We start from the raw sequence: 11,736 nt of genomic DNA, 5'->3' as shown, positions 1-11,736 counted from the left end.
ATGTGAAGGACTAACAAATTTTTTTATGAAAAGGTAAGTGACCAATTTGGCATATTTCCCTGGGTATTTTGGTCTTTGCAATCTAAGTCGTTGTATTGCCAAGTTTTGCAAACTGGGCTTCTTGTTGTAGGAAAGTTTAGAAGTACTTTGTTTTTGTACAAATACGGGAAAAATAAGGTGTTTTGATTTAAACAAACATGGACAAAAAAAATTAAAGCAAAAGAAGATTACAAAGGCAACATCACAATTCACAAGTAGCCTTTTTGTCCACATAAAACCAATAAGAAACTTCATACACGTATAATTTCAACATTATTCACAGTTTTTCTGTATGGTGTGCTCTTATTATACAAGAGTAACACATAAAGAAGCATAATTCTTTAATCGGTTGCATCAAACTTGTATGAAGCGTACGAAAGAGAGCTAAGACTCCAGCTATGATGGATAAGTTCTGCTTTTGATTTTTCACCTGCAGCCCCCATTGCAACATGTAATGGATAAAAGTGTTCGGGCCAAGGGTGAGCAGTTTTTGCATGTGGTGCCTTCTCTTCATAGTGCATAATATCATCATACCTAGTAAGAGTAATACCTATTGTTAATGTTGCTTAAAATATCCATATCAAACAATCTACAAAAAGTGAACAGGGAAGAAAGTTTCCTATGACAAGGTAGCCACTGGTAAGTTATTAAGACTATTTAGTTTTTGTTAGTTCTCACATAGCAAAATGCATACAAAGAGAGACCCAATAAAGATTACTGAAAACATGAACCTCAAATCCCAATATTCTTATGAATCTGACAAAGATTTGAAATCCCAATGTCCGGAGCATTGAGAGGCTGTGTTCTTAATTGAATTCAGGATATAGCATACATGAAATAAACAACAGACACATATAATAGAGTGTTGGAAGGCAAAAGCAGAGGGAACACACTGAGTAAAGCAAAGAGCAGCAAGACCTAAAACATAAGTTTCACAATTCAAGCTCCGAAAAGAACTTGTAAAGGACTAAGATCCTTCTCCACATTCATCTTCCAGATACTACCTCTCATATTAACTCAGGGATGCTGTGTACATGACGTAAATTGATCCTAATTGGTGGGGAGATGCACTGTTCCCCACCAATTACTTGATCCTATCTAAAATTGACTCCAAGAACAGTGACATATTGATGATGCTTAGCTTAACCAGTGGCAATCTGCCATAACTTTCTTACACATATAGAGATGTGCATATAAGTTATATGCACATTTTTAACTTATATGCGCAGTGATGTGACCATAAGGATGACTGGATGCATCTCAACCAGTACGATCCTCTAGCCTACTTGTCAACCCAGTCCGAAAAGGAGAAAACATCCACACATGTAACTTCATGTATCAAATACTTATTTTCGATATGTGTGGCTAAGCAACAGTCAACAAAATGACATCTTTTACCTGTCTGTTCATGACAGATTCTCACAAATACATCATGTTTTAGATGTGTATGGCAAAGAGTGGCAATATTGCCATTGATTTGTTAAATTTATCTGAAGAATTATGAACAGACGAGTTTAAAAATTGTAAGTTTGTACTTTTTAAATGCTTTACCTTCCACTGAGAAGGGCATCTTTGAGCCATGTGTCAAATTGTAAAGCCCAAGAATCAATAGAACTGGATTCGTGGAGAGACCTTAAGTTGTGCGTGGCAGATCCAGAACCGACTATGAGGTAGCCCTCATTCTTCAGAGACGCCAATGCTCTTCCCATTTGGTAATGGTAAGTCCCGTTCTGGCTTGACTGGACGGATAGCTGGCAGACGGGTATATCAGCCTCTGGGTACATAAGCATGAGGGGAACCCATGCTCCATGATCCAAACCACGCTTCTTATCCTCATATACATAATTAAAACCAGAACCTTTGAGCAGTTCCTTCACTTTCTTTGCCAATTCTGGAGCTCCAGGAGCAGGATACTTCAGCTGGAATATAAGAGTGAAGATGAGTTAAGGAAATGTTTTAGGCATACAAGCATCTGATATAAGTCTGGAATCCCGGTACTGAATACTACTTTATACAATATTTGATAATTTCAGGCATCCCAATCCACATGATCCAAGGATGTTCTAAAACTGTTGTTTGTCACATCCAATCAGGAGTGCATCTGCAATTGTAAAAAGACGTTCCACTCATTACTATTACCGGCTTTCTAATCCTAGCTACTGTAGGCTTCCCCTAGCCATCTCAATTATTTTTTATGGTATTCAATATAAACAATATTCTAGCATCCTTGAGAAGCTTATGTCATAATAGGACATTAATTAGTATAAAAACTCATCCTCAAAAAAAAATTTGCTAATTTTGCAAGATGCCTCTCATTAAGTGCAGGAATTTTATACTTGTCATTGTGTTTCTGGAAACCATAGACAGGATTTAAAATCTAAAATCCCTTTTATATTTCCTGTAAGCAGAAGCCAACCCTGCGCTTGAAGAAGTGCTTCCAAAATTAGTCCAGCATCAAAACATGTTAGCTGGCAAGTAAAGCCAGTGATCAGTTGTTTAGGTGTTTTATTCAGTTTGTCAGTGGGTGCAACTCTTCAAAGATGGTTGTCCTTATGCAAAAGTACCCAGGAATTCAAAAAGTCATGGAACCTAAAACAAGTTCACAACAAGCATATGATCTCTAATTCCAGATTTGAAGTCATCAGACTATGAATAGCTTTTGCCAAGGTAATGTAATATTTCAGTGTATATTTTCAACATAACCCAAATTTTATATAGGTACAATTTTAAATCTTTATTAAACATCAAAGATTCAGCCAAATTAAATTGTGATTGATGGGACTCCCAAGAATCGGAAACATCAAACTGCTTGCACACTTTTGCCAAAGAGCACACTACACAAATGCCTTTCCTACTATCCAGAGGGATTAAAATTATGACAGCCAAAAATTGTGCTTCACCAACTCTATTACTCTAGACCAATTGCAGATAACCATCACCACAAAGTGGCCTGTGTTATGTTGCATTGAAGATGAAAAAGCAACCAGAGAAGAGCTACGGTAAATCATGAGTAATTCTAACAATATTTCTGCCCCAAATCTGTTTACTTATTTAAGTTTTTTCACCATTAATTGTTTGGATCTCAAACAAAAACCAAAAAATGGCAATTCATGTATGTGGTGGAGAAGCCAATGAAGGAACAAACCATTAATTCAAAAACCCTCATCACTATTTGCAAACCACAGTTGTATCACAGTTGCCCAAGCGCCATGCAGATTATATGGTTTATCAATGTAAGACCGCAAAAGGAATACAGTTGGAGGGATTTACAAGAACGACAGAAACTGGAAAACATTTATTCAGCTTAAGGATCGGCTATTAGCTGATGACGACACTACTACACCAGCTTCAATTACTGAAAGAAATTACAAATGACACCTAGTAAAGATCCTGCAGACTGAAAGTTGAATGATTATCTAATCCCTCATTTTTTTTGTTTACTTTTTCCTTGTACACTTTCTGGTTCTTATTCACAGATGTAATGTCATCATTGTATCAAACAAACAGGCAAACAACTGCAGTTCCCTGTCGTTTTCCTAATTTTCTAGATTAACAATTCATAGTGTAGAACAAGCATTGTTCAGCTGCAAAAAATCCAAATAATTACATTTTCATCTAAGATATGAGACTTATTCTCCAATAATTTTACTCAAATGACATAGTAATCACGTTCAGGTTTTTCCACTTGGGCTTTTTGCTGCTTGCATTTTATGAGCTTTTCAAATTGAAATCTCTGATTCTTAAAAGAAAACAATTTCTTCATTCAACTACCAAGCCATATAAAAGCTCAAAATGTAACAGAGGAACAATATAGTTATTCAAGCACTCTAACAAACCCTTCATGCAATGGGCTAGACTCTTGCCAACAAGCTCAATACTCTTCCACCATACGACTTGTGGCTATAAAGATAGAATGACCAAGGATGCATCCTGCTCTGGTACCATAAGATGGAACAAATGAATTCAACTGAAAAGTGATTCTGAGGAAGTGGCCTAACATATACGCTAACTAGTCAAAGTTCTTATGAAAGCAATGTGGTGCGCTAAAAGTACCTCTAACACATTACTTACAATCAAAAGAATTTCTTTGGATCAAGCAGTTGAGCTCTAGAAATACAGGTAAACAGGTACCTGGAATCTCAAGGAATTGGGAAACAATCATTGAAGAACCCAGAGCCAACAAAACAAACTTAAAGAAACTCAGAAAGGAGAAACAAAGATTGCCTATGGAATAGGTTCTGCAAAACTAAGAGGTCAATGTCAAATGCTTCAAAGGAAGAAAAGGCACATGTGAAAAGCAAACACCTAAGATACACTCTCACACCATGTGAATTATTGCCTCATCTATAACAAATGACCCTCTTTATTCTAGAGATAAAAAGTTGCGACAGTAAATTTGGTGTTTATACAGACACACCTGCAACTACTTAAGGTTTGCCTATTAATAGTTGGTTAAGTGAATGATCCTTATAGAGTAAATATAAACTAGCCCACAACTTCCACAGCTCTCTTTAACACAAGAAAACCGACAATCACACTTGAGATGACACAAATGTAGGACGTGCATAAATGGCTAGTATAAAAAAATCTTAATTCACTTTGAAGCATATAATCAAATGAGATGAATTACTAGATCAACGTGACATCTAAACCACTAGAGTAATTCATCTTGCTCAGAGTTTCCACTATCTGTTTAAACTCGATGATGTAGATTAATAGATGCAAATCATAATACTCCTTTAGTCCCAGTTGATTGTCATGGTATGGGTTCACGAACTAGTTGACTGAAGTTCCTTCCTACCCAAAAGAGTGGTCAGAATTTATAAGTGTGATGGGTCAAGTCAGAGAAAAAAGACATAGAACAACTGCCAGACAAACCAGAATGAGGTTTATTACTGTTTTATACTTATAATCTTAAATTAACTCTACTCAAACTCCAGCACTTTGTGCATGACAACTGAAAAAAAGAAAATAGGAAAACAGTAAAGTGGCTCTTCATAATATCTTCTGAAACAATATTGGATTAATCTCTGCCATAGGAACTCCAAGTTTTGGACCTCCATATAATCAGTTCCACAAAAACACTTTATAATGCCGATAAACATAATCCAACAAAAAAATATAGCCCTGAGAAATTTCTCTTTAAGTTAAAAGCAAGCCAGTAATGTAGCCCAACCAAAATCCCAGTATCCAGAAGGTAAACGGCATTCAAGACAAGTGATTTTTTTTTTTGGCCGAGAAGTTACATTCAGGTTGAAGCTTCAGTTTGAACACTACATCAATTTGAAGGGGAAATAACTGCCCATGAGAGGTATGATATACTAGAAAGAAACACATTTGGAAGATAAGCTGTTTCAATAAAATCTAAAAAGGCCTTTTAGCTAGACTCGGATAAAAAATACAGCAGATGACTTGACCTGTACAGACAAGATAAACAGCAAAGTTCTTCATAGTGGAATCAAAAAGCTCAGAGTTTCTTTCCTTCTTACTTTGTTTCTTTTGACTAGCTTAGTGTGCACTTTGGTATAGACTACAACGAGAAAGACAATCTCATGGAAACCTATCACATCATAGTTCTATTGAAACCTAGAATGACATATCTGGAATGATTTGAATTGGCCGAATGGAAGGGAGCTGGAGCCTTTGTATAAGTTCAAATTACTCATAATTGCTCTCCTTCAAAGTCATATGTCCACATATATCCATCAGAGTATTACTTGTACTTAACATCAAATATCATAAAAGTCTCAAACCTATCATAGTTAAAGGCATGTTATAAATGAAGTGCCTTTTACAAATCAGCCCATAAGAAGGTTAATGTGCACAAACAAAAAACCAACAAGATTCATGTTTCCTCCTCATTATGCATTGTAAGGATATATAAATAGACCTCAACTACAGCTACACATCCATAAAGGATTACGTGCAGCAGCTGCAACCCAATTCAACCAGAGTAATATGATGATTTGACAAATCCTCTTGAGTATTATACTGTCTTTTCTTTATTTCTCAAAAACGAGTTTAGTGATGTATTTCATGTTTCTCCTTTAGTTTCCTTAGGATCAGACTGGTGGTATCATTGTCTTGCAGATTAACCTTAAAGCAAATTCTTTCAAGTTTCATCTTTGTTTTTCCTTAGCATTAGCAGGGATCCTTGTCTTTCTCCAGACTAACTTTGAAACAAATTAATTCTAGTAAAAGATAGATTCAAGATTAACATGAGATAAGCAGATTACTGATAAACATTTACAGAGCACACCTACGTGTCATATGCTTGAACACATGGACACACTTAGATGTGTAGGTCTATTAGTGTATATGCAAGTACAAAAAAGAGAGAATGAAACAAACAAATAAATAAATAAGAGAACTGGAGAGCACCTCGTACATAGGCCTGGGGAAGCCATAGAAATCATGGATAGTGTTGTGACAGCCATGGATGACATTCACAGAGGGTTCCGAAGTATCCCAATGGGCAGATATCACTAGAATGCCTTTTGGTCTCTGGCTAAAGACAGTTTCTCTAAAACCCTGCAAGAAGCGTCTCGCAGCCAACGACTCATCTATGGAAAGGGTGGGTGATCCATGTGATATGAAAAATGTCTGTTTTATAGCTCCCATCTTCTCTGCTTCTTCTTCTTCTTCTTCTCCTGGAATTTTCAAGTTCTTTGCTTTTCATTTTTAAGATTTGGTTTGTACAATGGATATTTCAATTAAAAAAAGAAAAAGTAACAGCAACAAAAAACCAAGATTGCAGAAAGCAAGAAGGATTAAAAGAAAATAGTACAGATGGAAATGTAAATAAAGATAAAGAGGAAAGCATAGAAACGTAAAAGCCAAAATGACTAAGAGTCTAAAACCATGAAGTAGAGCAGAAAACTTCCAACTCCTCCTTAGAAGATTGATATCCACTACCAAGTGCGTTCAATTTAATCTTCTTCTAATGGTGATCTTTGCGTTTACCAGTTCAGGGCAAACTATGTCTCAACTAAGATGAAAATAGCCAAGCAGTTAAAGAAAGCATATTTGTAACTCCAAAAATCACAACTTGAAACTTCTAAAAAATAGTGCATAACAAAAATTGAAGGCAGATGATAAACATTTATTATTTTAATTTGATAAACATGCCAAGCCCATTATGAGTATTCCTATAATCAAGCTATACTTCAAAATGAACCAAATTGACAGAATGCTGAAGAAAACAATAATTAAAAAGTAGCACCAGATGGCAGGTGAGAACCATGGAAGGATCAAAGAAAATCAAAGAAAGAAAAAGTCAAATTAATATTAACAGCAAAGGGAAAAACCCAGCTACCCAAAAATTCAAAAGTAAATCATCAGAGCAGATGCAAAAGTAGTCATAATTCATCAATCTCAAGAACATCAAACCCAAAAGCCTCTACCTTTAAAAAAACCCACCAATATTTTATGATTGACAGCTCCTGAAAATGAATATCCAACCTAAACTGGCAGCAGAATTACATTAGAAACAATAAAAATGTTTAGGAAGAAAAAAATAAAACAAAAAACATAAAAGTATAGGAATATTACTGTCGATACCTGTGACTCTGTGAGGTAGGTGATGAGAAAGATTGAGGAGGTGAGTCAAAAGGAAGTACCGCAATTTTATGCTTTCTCGAAAGCTTTCCCACCTAAGGAGCCAGTCGTCTAGCAAATTTACCCAAGGAAGCCAAACGGCTCTTTTATGTTAATCAATAACGGGAGTTTATACTTCAAAAAAAAAAAAAAAAAGGTACAGTTTTGGCGGTAGTTGGTGGCTGTTGGTGGGTTCTATATTTGACTATCATTAGCTTTGAATTAATTGGATTTTGCCCCCCATTAGATTGGGCCTTTGTGTTACCTTGCGTCCATAAATTTTCTCCCCAGAGTTATGGGAATATTATTGTAGGTATAGGTGGCAAACAAATTCATTTAACTAAATTTATTCATCCATATCCACATATAAATAAATGGATATAGATATCTTAAAGTTTTACATATGGATATAAATAGATTACCCAATAAATGGGTATTATTTATGCCTATGTTTGATTATTGAACTCATTGTTGGAGACTTTCATGCATTAATATTGTTGAAACCTTGTATATAGTGGAATGTTTTATTTTTTATCCTTAACAAACATTTGATGCACTTTTGACACAAATAGATACACTATTTTTTTTCAGATTTTTCATTTTGTCATAATGGTGTATACACTATCAGTGTATATAACATTTACTCTTATTATTATTTGTTCTTTTATCTTACAATTTTATTTTCTCATAGTTTGTTAACTTGCTCATTTTTCAGCATTACTAATTTATGATAAGTTTTAGTCTCCTTTCCTACCTTTTCAAAATGAAATTTTAAATTTGCACACGAAAAAAATACTAGAAGTTCAAAGTTTTTGGATATAGTTTTTTTTTTTTAACTTTCATAGTACTTAGTTCAAATTTTTTTATTGTTTAATTATTAAATAGTATATAATTTTAGGACATAGAGCACAGATGGGAAAAATTTGGTAACTAGGCATATTGAACATTATAAGTAAATATTTAAACCAAATGATGGGTGCAAAAGGTGATATAAATTAATAATTTAGTTTGCAAAAATAAATTTAAATGAGTTTACAAAAATTTAAAATAAATGGATAATGGGTTACCTAGTTCGTTTTTTAACTTACCCATTTATAATCATCTAATTAAATGGATATAAATGGATTGACTCAGTTATATTCATTATCCATTTTCACTGCGTCCAAACCCGTTCAAATCACCTATTTTGACACCTCTAATTGTAGGCATCCGGAATCTCTTAATTATACTCCCATCTCCCGCATTTTCCCTCCTCCCAATACCCCCAAAGGCGTGTTCTTTGGGAAAGAACTGCAACCCTGTAAAAGCAATTCAACCACTTTGACCACGACTTGGAGGAAAAACAAACATTGGAGCAGAAACCCAGGAAAGAGAATTGTCATGTTATTATACGTATATAAATTTGAGATTAGCAGTCCAAGTATGCCAAAAGAACGATATCAACACATTCCGAGAATAATTATTCCTCCAAAGATGGAGCACATATTGAATTTCCTTCAGTTATGAATTTTCTTTTCACTTTTTCTCATCTCTTTTAATACAACAGGAGACAAAGGTCCGAACCACCAACAGGCAAATGCTAACATGATAAAAAAGCAGCCCAACCAGCTGCAGTGGCCTTATTAGAACCTGTTCCAGCGGTTGTCGGAAGATTTTTCTGCAGAATGCCAACAACAGAACCACTATTAAATTTCATCAAAAGTAGACCATAGAGACAAGAGCATTGTATCTCTACCTAAACCACTTAAAACGACCAAGCCTATTTACAGGTTGGACAGAGAATACCATCCATGTAAAGTCAAAACACTTCCAGCTAAAAGACATTTGGTAAAAAAGCAGCTAATATTTTGTATCTACATAAATCACATAAAAAGGTAGCACCCATGAGAAAGATTCATATTTATCAAGCAAGATATTGACGATTCCTATATTTATGAATCTCTATTAAGTGAGATAAGTTTGTCTTTCCAAATGTCACTGAAGTAAAGGTAATTTACAAAAGGCTGCTAGAAATTTTTGCTGCAGATTTTGCTTCCATATGTTTCCAAATATGAATTATATTCCCTATCAGAACCATTTTGCAAAGACGTCAATTACAAGGCCACCTGTAAAGGATGATCCTACCTTGCCTCCACTTCCCCAAAACCACAAGATCAGGTAATACTAGTTGTATCACTAAAATTCTTAAACTTGGGAAGCTACACCTGAGTACCGTATCTACACTGCAGATCAGAGAATATTACAAGAAAAAAAAAACAGCGGGCAAAATGCTTTTTGATAACTGAAATTATCCAATAAAGATAATTTAGAAAGGATGCTTTATATGATCAGCTAATTCATGGACCTAAATGAAGGTTAAATAAAAAGGTTGAACACCTCATACAAAAAGCTGGACAAAATAGAAATTTATGAAAGCCTCAAGTTTAAACTACCAACCCCATCCTTAAACACAAGAAGAATTGTCCTTTAAATTGACTCAGATGAGTCCTTTATTCCAATCACGTGATGATCAATGATCCCTCTTGATGGTAGTTTCCGAAAGTTGGTAGGTCTCAATTTTCTTGATTGTAGTCTGCTGCAATTAAGTCCTCTACTTACTTGTAAGTTGTAATAACAAAGCCTCTTGGTATATGTAGTGGGGCCCAGGCGCACATCGGCCCGATCCACGAACACATCGGTCCGGCCCACGAGCTCGGACAGGAGGAGCTAGGCCGAAGTGTCAGGTCAGTTCGCAGGTCCATGCTGGTGCCGCCTCTCAGGCAGATGGGCCTGATGGGCTGCGGAAGCCGCATCTTCAGATCTCGGTCATGGAGCCCTAGGAGCCATTTCTCTCCAATAAGGACTCCATGTCCTACCAGGAAACTACTACTTGAGACTCTATAAATACCACGCGTGAGGGAAACACAAGGTACGCTATTCATAGTGCAACCTCTACCCTATTACTCACTAGTTTGTTCTGACTTGATCGTCGGAGTTGCTCCAGGGGATTTAGCCCCGCAACTCGCTCACGTGCAGGTCGGACGCATCACCAGATCGCTCGGCAGCCCCCAGCTCAGTTCGGATCTTCACTTCGGCAGTTGCATCAATTGGCGCCGTCTGTGGGAACGTGTTCTCTTCTTTTTGGCGAACAACATGCCGAAGACTAGATCTCAGAGGAATGTGGATGGTTCTGAAGGGAACGGACAGGGTGACCCTCAGCACACCCACCAGGATGCCATCGTGGGGAATGAAAGGGTCAAGCTCTCGCAGATCTCGCCGGAACAGCTGGTGCAGTCGGTAGCCGCGAATTTGCCTACTTTCGAGGCTATTGTGAAATACTTGAAGGGACAATCCGGAGTCCCTCCCAGTCCGGAACCCCGGGTACGAAAAGCTGGCGGAACTGGGAGTTCGGCATCCAGATCTGGGAGCCCCAGCCCTCGGTTGAAGAGGGCACGAAAGGAGCTCACACGCGAGCAGGTCCATGTTCCGGAGCCCTCTCATAGGAACTCCCGAACTAGCCATCCGGAGCCCGTCCCGAGGCCCTCACGGGTGGAGGTTCCTCACAGGAGAGAGGAATACCAGGTCCAGGATGAACTGGACCTCATGTTGGATCCAGAGGCGGATAGGTACACTGCCTCTCCCTTCGTGCCGGATATCGAGGACTATCCCCTGCCTGCCAAGTTCAAAATACCGTCCATGAAGTCCTACGACGCGACCACAGATCCGGAGGATCACTTGTTTGCGTTCCTGACTCAGATGCGTCTGCAGACAGCTGCTGATGCGGTCAGGTGCAAGACTTTTCCGATGTTCCTGGAAGGAAAGGCCCGACAGTGGTTCCAGGGGTTGCCTCCCAGGTCAGTTCGGTCATTCAGTCAGCTCGCACGGCTGTTCGCGGCCCAGTTCGTCTCCTCGCGCGCCTATTCCAAAACCACGGCTCATCTGATGACTGTTCATCAAGGGTCCGAGGAGTCATTGCGTGAGTATATGGTGCGTTTCAACAATGAATCCCTTCAGGTGCGTGACCGAGATGACAAGGTGGTGATGGCTGCCTTTGTGAATGGGTTACGCAAGTAGAAGTTGTATACGGAGTTTGTCGAAAGACCTCCCAAGTCTGTTCGGGAG

At 37.6% G+C, this 11,736-nt stretch overlaps 1 protein-coding gene across 9 annotated transcripts; it reads right to left on the bottom strand.

The window, feature by feature from the left end:
- Positions 1 to 247: 247 nt before the first annotated feature.
- Positions 248 to 7,768, bottom strand: LOC113700380 (extradiol ring-cleavage dioxygenase-like). Of its 9 annotated transcripts, none has more exons than XM_072059597.1 (5): positions 7,600 to 7,768; positions 7,443 to 7,505; positions 6,421 to 6,689; positions 1,672 to 1,958; positions 248 to 573 (listed from the first exon to the last, which is right to left on the bottom strand). In XM_072059597.1, exons 3-5 carry the CDS (start codon positions 6,658 to 6,660, stop codon positions 381 to 383), a joined length of 720 nt encoding a protein of 239 aa, XP_071915698.1. In that variant the 5' UTR covers positions 6,661 to 6,689; positions 7,443 to 7,505; positions 7,600 to 7,768; the 3' UTR covers positions 248 to 380. The 9 variants fall into 9 exon arrangements, with proteins under 9 accessions (XP_071915698.1, XP_027076615.1, XP_027076614.1 ...); XM_027220814.2 differs by having other exon boundaries at positions 1,591 to 1,958; positions 7,459 to 7,505; positions 7,600 to 7,764; XM_027220813.2 differs by having other exon boundaries at positions 1,591 to 1,958; positions 7,443 to 7,500; positions 7,600 to 7,764.
- Between the last annotated feature and the right edge of the window lie 3,968 nt (positions 7,769 to 11,736).

This window comes from Coffea arabica, chromosome 7e, assembly GCF_036785885.1.
Source record: "Coffea arabica cultivar ET-39 chromosome 7e, Coffea Arabica ET-39 HiFi, whole genome shotgun sequence".
Classification (NCBI taxonomy): Eukaryota; Viridiplantae; Streptophyta; class Magnoliopsida; order Gentianales; family Rubiaceae; genus Coffea; species Coffea arabica.
The sequence above is the reverse complement of the archived record's forward strand: the minus strand, read 5'-3'. Positions and strand labels throughout refer to the sequence as shown.